Consider the following 18,911-nt stretch of genomic DNA (forward strand, 5'->3'; position numbering starts at 1 on the left):
GCAAAAACAATAAGGAATGCTTATTTCAGTGTTGCCATGTCCGTGTATTATAAGCGACTTTGGGCTTGTTTTTCTGTAACGTTGCTTGTAAAAAAAAATTGCGGATCTGAAAACATGTTATGCCATGAGGAACCCCCATACAAGATTTGTGTTATTAAAAAGGTTTAATATTCCACATTTTTCAGATTTTCAAATGATGCTATCCTAATCCTATGATGAATTGAACAAGGTGGACCCTCTTGTGAACAAGTGTAGTGCTTTATTGGGTCGTCCACTCACTGTCTCACTGACACTGTTAACATTTTTGTATTGAGTTGTGCTTGAAATGTACTGTAATAAACTGTTAATAAATACTTCAATCAATCAAGCATATATATATATATATATATATATATATATATATATATATATATATATATAAGCTCTGGTCCATAGCTCTAGTCTAATGCGTTTATATACATGATTTACAAGGGCGAATTGCTTGTTTCTTTTGGGCTTGTTTTCATAGACCTGATTGCTTGTTTCTCACACAATCTTGCAACCCTGGCTCCTTTGGTTAGGTTATTTTCGGATGGCTGCAGTAGCTGTACGACTTTCGGCTAACTGCTGCCCCCCAAAGTCCATAATACGAAATACATCCAGAATACATCCCAGTGACCCCACTCCCAGTGCAAAATCTCATCTGCAAGTGCAACCTCTCTCTTGCTCGACCAACCGTCTGCCCTTCATGATCAATCCGAAAAGAGGATATATAGCAGCATTATTTTAAACTTCTGGAATCTTGACCACAACCGTCTTTAGCATTTACCCGTCCATTTACCCGTCCCTCCCAGAACATCATCAAAATGTCCTCGTATTTAACTGTAACAAGATTAGTTTACAGATGTGCAGTGACAGTCCCATAACATTTTGTATTGCCATTTAAGATTTGTATGTGGTATTCTTCAGTATTCTTCACTCCAGTAACAGACACACACACACACAATAATGATGGCTTCATTTTTCCTTTAGTTCTTTTAATCAGAAAGAATGAATGTGCGCAAGAACACAACTTTCTTCAGAGAACTCATTTCTACATGTATCAATCACCATGCATACTGAAGTAAAAAAAATCTGACAAACAAAACAAACAAAAGAAAATCACTCATTTCCAGCTCAGGGAAGAAAAAAAAGGTAATGAAAGAATTTGGTCAAACAAAAAATAAAAAAGAAAAAAATAAATATAAATTTATTAGGACTCAATAAAACTACCTCAAGGACCACACTAAAAATATTAGTATATTTAGTGTGTTTTTCTCCAATATCTCACACTCGCTCGCAAATACACACAAACACACAAACTGCATGTGGGTAAACGTACCCACAATCTTGAAATCTTAATTTTTAAACAAGTAACATTTTTTTTCCTTTTCAGCTTCCAGACATTGTTCAACTTATTCTATTCATATGCTGAAAATGGAACTATTATACATTTCTTCTTTTTACTACCGGTAATAGAGTTGTTGATTGTATCGCCTCACATAGCACACATACAGGTGTTTCCACACATAAGTGATTTTGGTACATTTAAGTGACAATATCTGTTGTGAAGTACTGTATTTGTAGTAGCCTCCAAGTTCCCTCAACTCCCATATAAACAAATGCAATGGCAAGAAATAAAAAATTGTATTCTGTCAACTCCGTCCAAAGTATACCATGAAATAAATTGTGGGTGAGGCAAAATGAGTAAAGTTTGCCCCCGAAACGCAAACAAAAGTACTTCAAACAAGGGGCGTAAGCAAAATTCACTGTGCTTCAAATTAACTGTGCTTTAAATTTAAATAACACATAAAAAGGTAGCCACTTAAAAAATAAGACATCATAACAAATGCACAACTGTGTATCTCTGATACACACAATAATTAAAATACTCATACAAATTTAACTTAAGGCCTTTTGAGATTTGTCATTGGTATTTTGTTGTAAGTCACATTTGACAAGAAATAGGGGCATACTTTTAAATGTCTACTACTTTTGATCTCTACTTTCATCACAAATGCGAAATGATTATCTAAATGTTTGTCACATACAGTACAAGTTACATTTGCTCTTATAAGCAGAATGCATTGATGCTGCCCTTTTGACTATCTAAGAATGAATTATTACCTTTTCAGACTTTCTAATAGTTGCTCTGCATCTCATGGAGAGAGACAGGACTGTGCCAACTGATTACAGATATTAGGTTTGTTGTTTCCACAAAAACACATTATTGTATTTGAGAGTGAACCAAATCTGAACCGCCATTTTGTTCTGTTAATTCAACCCTATACTGTATATGGTACTTTATTTGCCGGGGTCCCCCAGGGTTCAATACATGACCCTCCCCCTCCCCCCCCCCCCACCCCCAACAACAAATCTCTTCGCAGAAAATGGCTGATCCACAAGCTCACAACAGATCACGTTGTGAACACCAATACATGATGTATATCTGCTATTTTTGCAGAACGTTTGCCCCAAAACAGGGACACTAGGGTTCATATGGTTTACCAGTTATGCTATGGTGACCTTCATACAATGTGGCCGTCTCCTCGGTCAACAGTGTAAAAGTTGTATGCGATGACGAGGACACTGGTATAGTCATCACTTGTGTATCACCCATACCCCCACACAAGTAACCAAATAGCCCATGTACAACCATACGCAAAATATAACTGTCCAGTGTGTAAGCTACTTTTTTCCCAACCAAGGAGATGTATTTACAGATACGTTGAGTTATTGGCCCTTTTGGGCTCCCAACAGAGTTGAATCCCCAAACTTTCAAAGAAGGAAATCCCCAAACCAGAGCCAGGCAAGTGATTTCACAAATATGCAAAAGAAAAATCTACAAAACACCCATGTCCCAGCAGGCCACGCTGCTTCACTTTTTGTCCTTCTTCCTCTTGTCCGTTTTACTTCCTACTGTTGAGGAGACCGTAGGTTTTCTTATGGGCTGAACTACAACCCTTCCATTAGCCCCGCACTGCAGGGTGTATCTCTCTGAGCCCAGGGCCTGTCCCGATTCATCCCTGAGCCTGGACAGCACGTCCCTGGTGAGCTGCTGTATCTGCTGACCTACGGCGCCCATCGTCTTGGTGGTGAGCTGCTTCTCCCTGAGCAGCCTGTCTCTCTGCGCATGGAGCCTCGCCACCTCCTCCTGGAGCCCAGAGATCGCGTCGAGTTTGCGCTTGCGGCAGTTCTGCGCCGCCAGCTTGTTCTTCCCGCGCCGCCGAATGTCCCTCAAGAGGGTCACCTGTGCGGACGAGAAGCCATGGCCCTCCAGAACCTCCAGGAACTCCTCCACGGGCATGTTGACGATCTGCAGGGCCGAGAACGGGATGCACATGGAGCGGGCGCGCATCTCGTCGCGACTCATCTCCCTGTCCTCCTCCGTGCTCTGGTCCTCGTCCTCGCTCAGAGGCTCCTCCTTGATGCCTTTGTGGGGGAACATGGCCGCTGATGGCTGGTGGAGGAAAGCGGGGGAGGAGTAGCTGTGGTCGTGCCACACGCTCTCGCTCAGATCCACAGGCGACCACTCTGTGGTGTACTCGGCAACACCTTTGGCGGGGATGGAGTCCGCCTCACTGCTGTAGCCCGTCGCCCCGCCCTCGTCCCCACAGTATGAACTGGACGACGACGATGACGACGACACCTCCTCCAAGGTACCTGGGCGAGTGAAGAGTTCAATATGAGTGTCAAATATAAGTACAATTACACGTCTGACTCCAGAATAGGCTGGGCAATTAACCAAAAATATATCAAAACCGATATCTAACAAATAACCGACTTACTAATAATTTATATATATTTTTTTAAATAAGTTTATAAATCAACAAATCGACCAAAAAGTTAATTAATAATTCTCTAAATTTGTTTTGTTTTATTAACTGTGTATTATACTTCATTGTATAATGGTGGTGTACAAAAACAGTGAAAATAGTCGATCTCTAGACCGGTTATTTTCACTATATACTCATACTGTGGAAGCTACAGATACACGTGGAAGCACATTGAGGGTTCATTACTATGCGCCTCACATATGGAACTGTCTACAACAATAAAACTGAATAACTGGATTTCACTTGAACGATTTAAAAGACTTGTAAGGATTTATTTGAGATCTAGCTGTACTTGTTCACTTTGAATTGTTTATTATCTGTATTTGTGTTTAAATTGTATGTTATGTTTACTGTAATCAGGGCGTCATTGGAAAAGAGAGCTTGCTCTCAACTGACCTTCCTGAATAAATAAAGGTTAAAGAAAGAAGAGGACGTTCATCTAGGTTACCAACTACAGAATATTCAACTGACCTGGGGAGGTCGGACCCTGAGAGCTGCTCTCCAGTGACAGTCCGGAATCAGAGTCCAGGTCCTCTAGGACTCGGGGGTCAATGCTCCCCAGACTCTCCATGGTATCTAGGCCCTCCAGACCCAGCAGGTTAATCTGCTCGAACACCGCCTCGTCCAGACAACCATCCAGAGTGCCGTGGGACGACGACACATTCCTCGTTGCGTTACATACTGAGGCAAAGGGAAGCACCCCACTGCCCAGGCCCAGCCCTGACGGCGAGTGAGAGGCATTTGCAGATTCCAGTCTAAAGAATGGCGGCGGGCGCTGGGCTGCCAGCCTGCCTTCAGGCCTCTCCGACATGGCTCCGTAGAGTCCGGCCCTGGTTACCATGGCATCGCGCAGACTGACATCCTGGCTGATGGCACCGCCGATGTCTGAGCCCAGATCAGAAAGTCGCTCCATAACCAGTGGGTCCAAGTCCTAAATAGGAGATCAGAATTAATTTGACTGGACAAGCACAGTTACATAAAAGTAAAAAATAAACCTGGTTGCCTGCTCTCTGTAAATAGTATAGAGAAATGCAATTGATCAAAACTAGAAATTGCCTCAAAGAAACTAGGATATCAGGTAAACAATGGTAGACTGTTGGCATCTGTAATAGTAATGGTAAACAGGTAGCATCTCTTTAAACAACGTGGTATCTAAATAACATCAGTAAAAATCAGTGAATTGCATTGGTGTTCAGTGCAGTCACCTTTAGACAATCTGACATTAACAAATACATATACTTGGAGAACTTACATCTAAGTCGGTGACAGGCAGTGCGAGGAAATTGCTCCATTGCTGGTCAATGTCAATGGGATGAGGATGCACCAGGTCAGACAGGGTGCTGTCTGACCTGCTATCCAGCAGGCTCTGAAAAACGCAAAACAACACATTGACAAAGCAATTGTTTTTAAACAAAAATATACTTTTCAGTCTATTTTTAAGAGAAGAAACTGAATCTGAAAAAGACAACTTTCACAATATCATGTGCTGTTTCTTTTTGATTGATTGAATAATGTAATAGTCAGAAATAGTCAGTCCCACGGGTTGAATCGCGGGACTGGCGGACGAGTCAAGATTTTAGAGAAATTATCATTATCACTTTTTTACGGGTCAAACCCCCCGTAAAAAACATTAATTCCGGGACGGTACCTTCTCTCCATCTCCTACTCTTTCCCTCTCTCCTGCTCTCCCATCTCTCTTGCTTGTGTTCAAAAAGTATGCACATCTGCCTCTAATGATATCCCTGCTGCACGTCAACTTTATATTTGAATGTCCCTTCTCCCTTATAATGTTGTTGTAGAAGAGGACACTCACTGTGTTTATCTACTTAATCGTTTAATGTTCCCTCATGTAGTCTACACAATTATAAGAATTCTCTCACTCTTTTAAAGATAATGACACCAGACAGCTGACTGTGCTTAATGGTTGAACAGAGTGGATGACGAGGAAGCTTTTCTTTTGAACACAGCCCCTTTGTTCCTAATATGCTGATGTGACGGTGAAAAATAAATATGACTCATCGATGCAATCTCCGCGATTATTTGTAGGCTAAACAAAGAGAGACACGAGTAGTAGTAGCCTAATATGTCCCACTCCCACTGGCCAAGAAAAGTGGCTTTATGTAAGTTGCCATATGAAATATGGTTATTTCATTGTTTTGAACCTTAAACTCAAAAAGACACGCTGGATGAAAAATGATGATTGATCATGTCATTGTAGACTTAATAATAAGCAGCCTATTAGCAGGCTACTGTTGACTGTACTACAATATAGCTTGGAAACAGATGGCATTGAACATCAACTTGGATTTTAGACCTGCGATGCTTCCGTAAGGGCCCATAGCGTTTGAGTCGCACAAACAGACACAAACAGTGGTGTCGTGGTCGTAGAACTCACTACCACGCTGTGGTACCAGTCATTTTTTTGACGTGCACGCGCAGGGACGGAACGGAACGGTGCACGCACGTACAACCTACAACGCGTCCCCCCCACATAGACGCACTGTACCCAAAAATCCTTTGGTCAATTGCTAGCAGCATAAGGTCGGGAATAAAAGCGGCCGAAATGAGTTTTCTCCGACGGGTGGCTGGCATCTCCCTTAGAGATAGGGTGAGAAGTTCAGTCACGCGGGAGACTCGGAGTAGAGCTGCTGCTCCTTCGCCTGGAAAGGAGCCAGCTTAGGTGGTTCGGGCATCTGGTTAGGATGCCTCTCTGGCATCTCCCTAGGAAGGTCCTCGATGCACGTCCCACTGGGAGGAGACCCCGGGGCAGACCAAGGCACAGATGGAGGGATTACATCGACTCACTGGCCTTGGAACATCCCCCAGGAGGAAGTCAGTAATGTTGCTCTGGAGAGGGAAGTCTGGAGCTCTCTGGTGGTGCTGTTGCCTCCACGACCCGACTACGGATAAGCGGTTGAAGATGGATGGATGGATAACCGGTTTCTAGCTGGCCCCCCGGCCGACACCTCCCCCCAGACTCACACCGTGTCAAGTACGAGTACCCAAAACAAATAATTTGTTTACCATGAACGTCCTCATACACTGCATGAAGGCAACACTGTTGATTAAGTTTACTCCATTACTCACAAAGTCAATGGAAAGACGAGAATTGCGCGAACAGGCGCGGCGCGACCTGGCGCGGTACAAACGGGACGAACCGAGGCAAATATATGTATGGTCTGAACGCAGCTTAGGAAAAGATTCCTTCAAAGCAAACTTTTTAGTTATGCTACTGCAGCCGCGCCTCCTACACCTCCAGCAGCAGACGCAGTGACAGTGGATGACCAACTAGGCGAGCTGCCTGAAGTAAAGTAAACTAAGTAACATGCTGTGCAAAGTGAAATGTGCATTTACCTCATTTATTATTTATTTACTAGGCTATGTGTTTCTTTTAAAGGACCACTTCACCACTTCATCTTCATATAATAGGTCCTCACTAATAATCATGATAAAATGGCACCATTTGTTTCTACTCGGTCTGTGTCTCATACGAGGGCTGTGGGCAGTTCAGAGACCCGTCCACCAGTGACATCATCGTTAGGCAGATTTATTTTTTAAACACGATTTTTTTACAAACATTTTTAGATTTGTATTATCGTGAGAACAATGGCTTCCATTTTCGCATTGCAACTTTTCAGGAATAGAAAGCCTGCAGTTTCTATTTAGTTTGGATTCCCCATCGATGATGTCACTGGTGGACGGGTCTCTGAACTGCCCTCCTATGAGACACAGACTGAATAGAAAGAAATAGTGCCATTTTATCACGATTATTAGTGAGGACCTATTTTACGAAGATAGGTTGAAGTGGTGAAGTGGTCCTTTAAGATTAATGAATCATCATGAAACAACAGCTGTTTCCATCAGCAAGAAATAATCGCGTTTTAATGTGATTATTAACCTTTTCTTGACAGAAATGCAAACATACCCGGACAGGTGCATTTCCCATGTCGTCCTTTACCCGCAGCATGTCACCAAAAGTCAACTTGACAAAATGATTGCCAGGTATGTTGTTGAGGAAATGCTTCCCCTCTCAACGGTGGAGTTTGTTCCTTTCAGAGCACTGGTCAGCAAAATACCAGTGAAAGCAGAGCCAAAGTGCAGAAATACATCTCCCAAATACCTGAACAGGGAATATTCTAAAATGGAAGATGAGCTCAAAAATACATTTGATAAATTAAAGCACTTTCTTAAGTTTATCCATCCTTGTTTTGTTCAAAATGGCCAGATGTGAGGTAAATAGTTTTACTGATAGTTTCTCTTTGTGAGGCTGTCTTCAGTTGATTGAACTTATTTTTCTGTAATGTCAGTCTGCCAAAGGAGTGTAGTTGATTTACTTGAATACTGCCAAAATATTGTTAACTTTACGGTGTGTAGGCCCTACTAATCTTTTATTTGATTATTATTATATTTTCATATTGCACAGCACCATTTGTTTTGAAGGCAATAAAGATGGCTGGCAACATTTCTGAACATGTTTTATTGTTCCACAACATTTCATAAGAGGGAGTTGTCTTTTCTTTTACTGTGCGACAGAATAAAAAACCTTTTTTTAAATCGTTTTTTAATATTATTTTTTAAAGTAAAGTAAAGTAACTATAACTAGTTACTTTCATAATTTAATAACTAGTAAAGTAATTAGTTACTTTTTTAGATAAGTAACTAACTCTTTACTTTTTAAAAGTAACTTGAACAACACTGCTACTTAATAATATAATAGCCTATGCAGCTTTTATTTACCTGAACAAAATACAAAATGGCAAAAAAGTAAAAATTACTGTACATATTATTTGAAACTAGAACATAAAAAGTTTTTGTTTAACCTTTCCCACAATTATACATGTGCAGTGTTATGTTTCTTTGTATTATGGCCTACACCTTTAAATTCAAGGCATTCCTTGAGATTCCTAAAGTTTCCTACTATTTATACAACACTAAACTATAATATTAATCAATTTTAAGTTCATTAAGAAGATATTTTCTAATGCTGGTCTCGTCATGAGTTGACTCACTGTCAGCTGTGAGTTGTCGGTTGTTGTTGTCGGTTGCGCGTGCGTGCACGTGTGCACGTGATGTCATTAAAACAAAAAATAAAACACCACTACACCACTGGTGACTGGACACAAAGACACGCGTTGCTTGTTTTCTGCATGTTTCGGACAATACAAAATTCATTTTGGATTATTCTTTTCAATCACGGTGATCTATGGAGCGGGGGGGGCTGTGAGTGGAAGACACCATAAAGCATTACACTTGTTTACAATAGGGCCCACCGTTTTCAATTCATCAAAACATTTAGAGACGTACAAATATACACTTCTATATAGATTCAGATTTTACGGGGCCTGTTTCGAAGGTCCGTAGGTGCCCTTTGAGAGCGGTTTTGAAGGAGTCAAGGGATTTGCATGTCTTAATGTTGGTAGGGCGTTCCATATTTTGGTGGCATAGGAGCGAAAAATTAATTTAGTCCCTTGTTTGTGCCGAATCTGGGTTGCACATATAGCGTATCGAATCTTGTGGACCAGACCCATTGCAAGATGCTGTACTCGGTCGTCAACCCTGAGCCATTCCAGCCTGTCAAAGTGGGCAGGGGTTCGGGGGTAGAGAGGCCAAATAGAAGCCTGACCAGTTTGTTTTGGGAAGTCTGGAGCCTTGTTTTAAGGGCCTTTGAGGTTCCGTGGTACCAAGAGGTGGATGCATAGTCGAAGAAACCTTGTACGAGGGCTCCTGTTAGGGTCTTCAAGGTGTTTGTCGACCAGTGAGGAGATCCTGTATAGGAATCTTGTTCTTTGGTTGACCTTTTTGATTACGTTGGTGGCCATTTTATCAACGGAAAGATTTGCCTCCAGGATGGAACCTAGGTAGGTAATTTCATCTTTTCATGTGATAATACTGTCACCCACTCTAATCAAGAAGCCATCTGCCTTGTCACTCAAATAGAGGAGGCATGCGTCAGTGGAGTGGGATGTTCTGAAGCCGGATTGGAATTCGTACATTATTTATTTTTGTGGCAAGATACTTTTCAACCTGTTCATAGACTATTCTTTCCATCACTTTTGAGATGGAGCTAAGAATAGAAATATGGCGGTAGTTTCCAGGGTCTAATTTGCTCCCTTTCTTGTACAGGGGGGGTTACTTTGGCCAGTTTGAAATCTTGGGGACCTGTCCCCGTTTGATGGAGAGGGCGCAGAGACATAACGTTCAACAAAGTATCTAAGCACAGCCGTGTTTGTTCACAACATTTTCCTTGTCCTTGTAATGTATTTGGGCCCGACGTTCTTTCTATCCATCCTGGTGTTTGTTCACTATGTTATCGCCAAGAACGAGCTCAATATTTACAAAAAAATACCACCGTCACTCTATTCTGAGTGATGTGGGCTAGAATTGAATGCCCACGAGAGGGCCGTCCCTAGCTTTTCAGACGCCGCCCCCCTCTTGGTGACGTACACGTTTTCACACGCTATAGAGATGGCAGAGTCTCTGAGACATTTGGAGGGAATATTGTCATGACTCATGACCAGTGGCCTTGTGGGGTTGAAGGGTTGTTACCTCAGTTGTTACCATTTCCAGTTTAAAATCATCTTTACAAACACCTAGGTTTTTGTAGAAGTCTTTGATGTGATCTACACCAAAACGCCCAGAGTGGGAGGGCAGTTTGTTAACCAGCGTTGTTGCAATGTTTGTAAAGATGTTGTTTAAGTAGTTGGCCTTGGATTTCGTCATGGTAGTTACAATGTTTCTTAGCTTGTTTCGTTGGGTTTTTATTTTTAAGATGCCCAGTTGGGTTTGGAGATCACAGTCGAAGCGCTTGGCTAGCTTGGACTTGCATTTTAGAAGTTCAGAGCATTTTTTGTCAGTATGTCGAAATTTGGTTTTGAAGCCAAGCCATGCTTCTTCGACTAGTGTGCTCCTGAGCTCATCGGACCAATCCAGATTCTCCAGTTCAACGTTAAAGGCCTCGCTAGAGTAGGTTTTGAGGTCCATAGACATTCCTCCCCAGCTAAGCACCCCTCAAGTATATCATAGAACCTATGCTGGTCAGGCGGTCTATAGACGGTGCCAACTAATACTGATTTAGCATTTTTGAAAATGAATTAAACCCACACAGTTTCAATTTCATCATGCTTTCATCAAGACTCTAGAGACAAATAAACAACAAATAAACAAGCGCAAATTGATTAAATCAATTAATTACCAGCTGCATTATTAATATCTGCGGGGGTCCGCTATAACTGCCTCTGTCAGTTTCAGCGCAGTAGTTTAGGCAGGAACCAAGATTCTCTATTTTGGTTCCGCCCGGAAATATTTGCGGTGCGCACACACATCAGCCAACGAGAAAACCAAGCCCCCAGTAAGGCTATCCAACGTTGAAGATGCCACTACCTACTGGCGAAATGTGGAATTGTAGCACTTTAATGGAAGTGGACGGACGTTCATGACGTCACGTGCGTAAGCCCGGACCTCAAAATTGAGGTCCGGGGCTAGGCTAGGCTAAACTTCCGCTCGCTCGAGCCATTGAGTTATAATTATACTTCCGGCAGTCTTCCGGGTGCTTCAAAACGCCACTGAGCAATTTCCACTGAAATGAATAGCGGGGGGCGGGGCTAACGCTCCAGTTCAGTCTCTATCCTTCTTTATACTCTATGGCGAAAACCAGCTGGACTACAGGACTAAAGGACTACTGGACTGCGTGAATCTATTTTGCGTCCGAGCATACTAGACATGGTAACGTCCCGCCTGCCTCTGATTGGCCTACCGACACTGCCCGTCTTGACGGTCCTCAGAGATAGATGCAAGGTTACTCTGTGGTGGGAAATAATGAAGAGAATTACAGTTTGGCACGCGCTAGAAGAGGCAAACTAATATTGTTTGCTTTGATTGAAAAATTGATTGAACACGAACGTTGTACTATGATTTCATTTGGGTGTGTTCTAAATAAAGTGTTAGTGTTGATTATCGTGTATAAATCTAATTATAGTAAACTAATACTATTATACTGAAAAGGATAAAGATGAAGGGAAGAGACCTTTTTACAGTACAATAATGTTTCAAGTTTACACATACAAATAAATTACACAATAATCAACACAAACACTTTATTTAGAACACACCCAAATCAAATCATATACGATCAATTATTCCATCAAAGCAAACAATATTAGTTTGCCTCTTCTACAAAAATAAAAGTTACAAGTTACAAATACTCTTGTATCATACCGTACTTGTATTATTTCCCACCACGGAGTAACCTCACATGATCACATCTGACTATCCAGCATAGCTAATTAGCCACATCCACCTCGGAGGGAGGACAGTCAAGACGGGCAGTGTCGGTAGGCCAATCAGAGGCAGGCGGGGCGCTACCATGTCTATGCTCGGACGCAAAATAGATTCACACTACCTTGCACATCGATTATAGACTCGGCTTGCTATTGCATAGCAGCTGGTAAAAACACTATATGTACAAAGGAGAAAAGTGGAAAACGTCAGCAGTGAATGACACCTCTTTTCTATGGGAAATTGCTCCCCTGTGGTTTCCTGATATAGTTTTTCAGGCTATTTTGAAAGAAATCAGAGTGATTCACATTTTATAAATGGATGGTGTCAGGGCATTGCACATGTTGGTGGCAGAGTAGTAGAATGAGAATTTTCCCATGTTTGTTCTATATTTTCGGTAGTGCCAGAGCGTTGTCGGAACTTGTCGTTCCCTCTAGCATTGTGGCTGTCACTCACTTTGGAGAAGTCAGTCAGGTATCAGGGTATACAGTCAAAGCCCCTTTGACTATGTCTAGACTGACTACCGTATCTTGCGCCACCTCTTACCCCTAAAACTATTTGCCTTTTTTTTTTTTACTATTTTGGAAAACATTTTAAAATAGTTCAACTAACCGATCTACATCGACACATTGTGAGCTTGTAGATCGGCTATTTAAACCATTAAGGGGTAAGGCATGGCAAGATAGCCCTAACCCGAGGTCTCCACTGGCATTTTACATTTTGGTAAAGGCTCTAAGCATTTGATTATGTTTGTGTATCAATGATTGGGCTAGTAATTTGAAAGCACAATGTAAACTGTATGATAAACCTTGTCTCTGTCAAAACATTTCACATTTGTGTGTGAACTGTGAAGATGACATTTGTAAATCTAATGGGAAACACTCCATTCATGCTAAAAGTTCTGGAGAACCTGTTTGATAACACTTTGGACATTAAAGTACTTCCATTGATCAGCACACAAGTGTGACAATATTGATACTAGTCAGACTGATTTATCGGTTATTAGATTCCCCCCCCCCGTTACCTGTATCGGCAATTATGCAGCCAATGTGGGTGATTTCTGCCTGTATCGACAGATTTATAGTAGGCTGACAGGAAATGTGGATAGATGGGGGGGGGACACGAAGCAAAGGTCGAACCCGCAACACACTGTCAGGCTGGATTACCAGCCTAGGTCCCCAGACAGCTATGCCAGCCGCCCAGGCCATTATTAACCACTTTCAACTTGGTGATCTACAAGCTTACAGGTTGTGAGCTTGTAGATCGGCTACATTTGTTTATTTTCCATCTTTGAAGAAATGTAATGAAATCTATGTTTTTCAGCTTTCAGCTTTTTAGCTTTTGATTAGAACTGATTTTGTATTTTTTGACAAAATATTAGTAAAAACATTGGTAATCGCTGGGTGTAAAATCCGTATGGGTTCTGGAACCGAGGATGCTCACCTCTTGTTCCAGTGTAGAACTCTGTGTCAGCTGACTGAGTACAATGGCCTCCTCCTCTTTGGTGTCATCTTCCTAGTGGGGCAAAGAAATGCAGATGCAGAAAGTAAATATTAAGACACAGTTGACAAACAGCATGACAAAGAAAAGAGAAACATTAAGAAAAACTGCCTATTGGTTTGTTTGCAAGCAATTTAATGCAGATCATTGTATTTCTGGCTTGGTGAGCCCAATCCAGCATTCATTTTTTAATTGGATGTCTGAGACAACAATCCATAGTCTGTTCTGGCGCAGAGAGTGTGTTGTAAATGAGCAGTGGTTGTAACTGCTCAAGGAGCTGAGCCCAGCCCAGCTTAACTCACTGTCAGACACAACTGTTATTATCTGGCGGTCAACTGTGGTCAGGTCATGGGCTCCTGATACATGAACTCAAGGACTTGTGTGTGTGTTGTGTGCCAGGACACTTTGCATTTGGAATGTGTGAGTGGGGAATATGAGAACATAACATATAAAACTAGGCCTTTGGTCCTCTTTAAGTCTCAGTGTCATAAGGCTAATCATATAGGAAGAGCTTACGTGCTTAACAGCAACAGGACCCTATAGTCACCCTACTGCAGCATAAAATGTGGCCTGCAAGGACAGAATGTTCTTCACATTACTAAATTCACTGCCCCAATTACATAAGCTATGGAGCTATATGAGAGCAGTCAAGGGGAGCGCCTGCTGTGTTGACATAATGTTGATGCTAGGGAAAGTTCTAAGCAGGCTCCATGTTTGGACTTGTAGACTTCTGATGAAGATGCTCGTCCAGCCCAAAACGCCTCTGATAATCTGCAAGTGCAACTGTAGTCAGCGCTTTTAAAAACCTTACACAAAATGTAGAAAAAGTAGGTGAAGAATCAAAGACAATGTCAACATGATCTCCGTCACCAGGACGTTCCTTGCAGGGCTGTGCAAGTGTGGTCCACTGCTTTTGTATAAGCAAACAGGGTGTGTGACTAAGCCTCACTTCTCCACCTCTCTACTACAGCCCTGCAGCTGGTGGTGCAGCCAGACAAGAGAGATACAGTTACAGAGTCAGGACAGGCCTCTGGGATCACATACTGTAGAGCCTATATGTAGCAGCTGTCTCTCCCCTGAACCAGTAAGACTGGCTCACTATGGGGAATCAGAGGTGGGCTTTATGAACGATTGCATGAAGATAGACAATGTATGAGTATGACAATCAACCAGTGGTACAACTTATAGGCCTAATCATAAAATCATAAAAATGCAATGTAGGTCTTTGCAGCGAATAAGGAAATCCAATCCAAATCAGTGACTGGTTGATGTAAATGTAAACAGTAGTGTAGGCACCAAGCGAATATAGTGTTGAGTTGACTCACAGAGAATATAGTTGACTCGTTGCGGATGAGGAAGTAGCCAAAAGCCTAATATGACTTAATCTGGGAGAAAAGTAATAATTCAAACGGTTCTGACTTGTGGGGAAGGTAGCCTATTACAATGGCTTGTTAAACAATGGAGGTTAACAGGTGCACTGGATATTCAGTTGGGAGACTTACAAAGATGTGCATTGAGCCAGTAAGTTAAGCCAGTTAAGCTAAATAACAGTACAATAAACAAACACAGTAACAGCAGTACTGTAATGTTCAATTTAAAGTAAACTGCAGATACACGTTGCAAATTAGTCACACCATCACCACGTAATAGGTTCAAATTTCCCAAAGAGACATGGTACTGGTAGCCCTTGACAAGTTGAAATGTGAATGCACATCAGAAGTTTAGCACGACATTGTGTATGGAATATGGAACATTAAGTGACCTGTGGAATGGAATGGCCAATCATTGCATAACTTCGTAGATTGGCATTAGCTAGCTAACAACACATAGCTAACCACAGCTCTGGCTGGCATCATGATCATTGGGGGGGGAATTAAATGCCACATGTAGTAGTTTATGCATAATAACTCCAGTTGGCATGCTGTACGTGGTGGTTGTTTAAGTTTAGTAAAGGAACTTTCTTTACAGTGTGAATAATGTTGCACATTAGATCACCATCACTGCAAACACTTGCCTCTTGCAGATCCTCCTCACAGGCTCCAGTGGAGCAAGGCCTTGTTGTTTGGCACTCCCCTTGTCCACTGTCAGGCAGGTGCTGACCGTCATGTTCCCCGGTGGTGGTGCTGTCCAACCCAGGGACGGTGTCAATGACATTACTGTTGTCCGAAGGCTCATCGGTCCCGGTCCTGTCAGTGTCAGGCACCTGGTGGACCAGCCAAGCGTTCAGCCGAGTGGGGAACCGCGGGGAGGACCCAAGTGTCCGAACCTGGTCCAGTAGCCGGCGACTGGCGAAGAAATAGTCCAATTCGGGACACTTGGGGTGGACGCTGTATCCATCTTGGTTGTCTCTCAGACTGTGATAGGGGGCCTGGATGTAGGCTGAGCTGGGTCCCAAGTTAATCTCGTGAGGCGTGAAATAGCCGTTCAAGTAGCTATCGACATCCACGCGAACTCCAATCAAACTGAGTAAGATCGTGAACTGGATCAGACCTTCTGTGAGATATTTTTTCGCGATTTGCATTTTCTATATGCTCTTGAGAATTACGACGGATGAGAAATTGTTATCCCTCAACCGACCCCCTTTTCCCCGTCTGAACAAAGAAAAAGACTAACAAAAGAGCATGCGTTCCCCTGTCAGACAAAGAGGTCCGCCCGAGCCGGCAAAAACTGTTGGGCTATAGTAACGATCCCATGGCCCGGAGGGACGGACAAGGCGCTGTGATTGACAGATTGGTTGTCGAGCAGCAACATCAGCAAACTACTGCAGTATGCAGCAACTAACCAAACTAACTGACTTTATAACGTCGTTATAGATACATTTTTACTGAAACTCTCGTTTTAGACCAATCTTATAATCATGTATAAGTATAATAGGTTCAAATCATCCCCTAGTTGTTGTTAACCGATTTCCTTGTTTGGGGTGGTGCGGAATTGTGGCAGGCCAGGGGTTAAATGCCGGTGGTTTCCATTAAAAACAACTGTCTGGCTGCTTTCCTCGTCCAATCAAACTCTGTTGCCGTGGAAGATTTGGGGTCTGCTGGTTGTAACAAAAACTAAAACTAATATTAATAACTATACTGATATTCTATCACCTACACCTGTCCTGGTGAAAGTGGTAATGTTTATGTTAACTACGCTTTGAAACCTCTTACCTCTGAAACAGTGACTACTTTGTGTATTATTTGCCAGGAGGAAGTTGATGTTAGCTGTTGTTGTGAGATGACTATTGGTGGAGTCTAGATCCCATAGAATGGAAGGCCGCACTAGCGCTGTGATTGGCTAACGACCCGGAACGACAGTTATAGCATATTCTCCGTCGTACGTTCGTGTCGCGTGCCCAAAATAGCAGGTCTACAAGCTCACAACGCTTCGCCTTTACGACGCGTTGTGAGCTTGTAGATCAGCTATTTGGTTCCTTTCGCGCGACACGACCGTACGACGAAGTATGCCTTCACTCTGTGATTGGTTCATTGTTTTTTATAAACATGTGCTGAGCAGAGCTGAGGATGTCACCACTGTAAACGTCACCATGGAGTAGGCATAATACTTCATAAAACAAACAAATACATATAAATACATGGAGCAATAATTCGCTTTGACCTCTGGATTTTCAACCAAAGAAGCACATAAAAATGTTTTGACAAAGCATTATATTTATAGCATTGGACTATAGATTTGGACTCACATGAAAAGTACCATTTGTACGGTAGGACAAGGGTGGGCAACTTTGAAGATGGAGAGGGCCACTAGTTCCACACTAACTCCTGACAGAGGGCCACATTGTATACTGTGTATCGTATCAAAAAAAGAAAAAACGCATTTCACTGCGACATGTTTTGAACACATAGATCTGCTATTTTTGCTATATTTGAATTAAACACACAAACACACAAAAAATGGGTTGCAAAGTCGTGGGATAAAATGTAGTTACATTTTTGTTATTGTTTATTCCAAACTATATATATATATATTCCTGTAACTTTATGAACTTAAATGCAAATACTTTGGAATAAACAATACATTCTTTTAAACAAAATTCGATCCCACGACTTTGCAACCCATTTTTTCACCCAGTGTCAATGATCTAATCATGTAATCCTGGGCGCTACACTTCCTCTGCCAACCTGGGGGGGCAGCGGACTGACCTCATGCTTCCTTCAATGCATGAGGAGTCCAAGCTGCTTCTTTTCACCTTTCCATCAGGTGCCCCGGCTGAGGTAGTTTAGAGACCAGGATTACTGCATGTTTTTTGTGAGGGTACCTACCCTAGGGGACACAGGGAGAACATGCAAACTCCACACAGAAAGGCCCTTTCGTCAACCCCGCCTCAGGTATGGGCACTGATGACGCGGAGGAGAGAACACGCCCCCAGAACCCAGGACCTTCTAGCTGTGAGGCGACAGCACTACCGACTGTGCCACCGTGCCCCAACAACACGTTTAGAATTTTAACAACTGAAATAAATACTATATCAATATTTGGATATTAACCTGCGGGCCACATTAAGTGAAGGCGGGGGCTGCATGTGGCCCCCGCCGGGCCGCCAGTTGCCCATGTATGCCGTAGCTATATAGTTAATTTGATCTGTTAGTATCGGACACAGCAATTTACACCATATTAAACAGATTTTTGTTTTGAAATAGGCTACTCATTCAACTCGTTTAAGCGAATTTTACAGGTTATTATTCGTTTAAAGGCACTTTAATAATGGGACTGCAGGTTCTGGGAGACTGCAGTGGGCCTATCTGATAGCCTACTGGTGAGTGGGTGAATTACACATTGAACTTCAACTCAGTAGACCTTATGCAACAGCTGTCTTCTTGTTCTGCCAGTTCTTATCTAACTGAAACTGAAGCAACAAAGCTAATACAGCCTCTAATTTTAGTCTATCTAATTTGATTAACTGACAACGGAGTCATATAAGGACTGAGTGATTTCTGAGAGTTCTATAAGGCTGCATCAGTGCAGACAGAAACTGCATTGATGAGATGCTCCCAGAACAACAAATAGGACTAATATCAGTAGCCTGACTTTTGCCAGACACATAATGTGGATTCGCTGACGCCTTCTGCCCGGTATACGTATACCGGGGAGGAGTATCAGGACACGGTGACGGTACCCACTTCACTTGTACATTATGTTCTGCAACCTACTTACAAGCTGATCATCAAGAGAAAGACAAAATAACATTTTAACATCTTTCAAATTCATGGGTGTGTGAACTATTATTTAGCTATGTAGTATAGCCTAGTAACTATAGCAAAATATTTTCTTTTTGTGGCG

The 18,911-nt window shown here is 42.3% G+C and overlaps 1 protein-coding gene across 2 annotated transcripts; it reads right to left on the minus strand.

Annotated features, from left to right (window-relative positions):
• Nucleotides 1–990: 990 nt before the first annotated feature.
• On the minus strand, nucleotides 991–16,835 carry nfe2l3 (nfe2 like bZIP transcription factor 3). 2 transcript variants are annotated; one of them, XM_079523447.1, is made up of 5 exons: nucleotides 15,639–16,835; nucleotides 13,572–13,639; nucleotides 5,107–5,220; nucleotides 4,326–4,785; nucleotides 991–3,681 (listed from the first exon to the last, which is right to left on the minus strand). In XM_079523447.1, the coding sequence occupies exons 1-5, from the start codon at nucleotides 16,147–16,149 to the stop codon at nucleotides 2,897–2,899; spliced, it is 1,938 nt and encodes a 645-aa protein (XP_079379573.1). In that variant the 5' UTR covers nucleotides 16,150–16,835; the 3' UTR covers nucleotides 991–2,896. The 2 variants fall into 2 exon arrangements, with proteins under 2 accessions (XP_079379573.1, XP_079379572.1); XM_079523446.1 differs by having other exon boundaries at nucleotides 13,572–13,643; nucleotides 15,643–16,833.
• Between the last annotated feature and the right edge of the window lie 2,076 nt (nucleotides 16,836–18,911).

The sequence above is a fragment of the Electrona antarctica genome (genome assembly GCF_951216825.1).
Source record: "Electrona antarctica genome assembly, chromosome: 15".
NCBI classification, from domain to species: domain Eukaryota; kingdom Metazoa; phylum Chordata; class Actinopteri; order Myctophiformes; family Myctophidae; genus Electrona; species Electrona antarctica.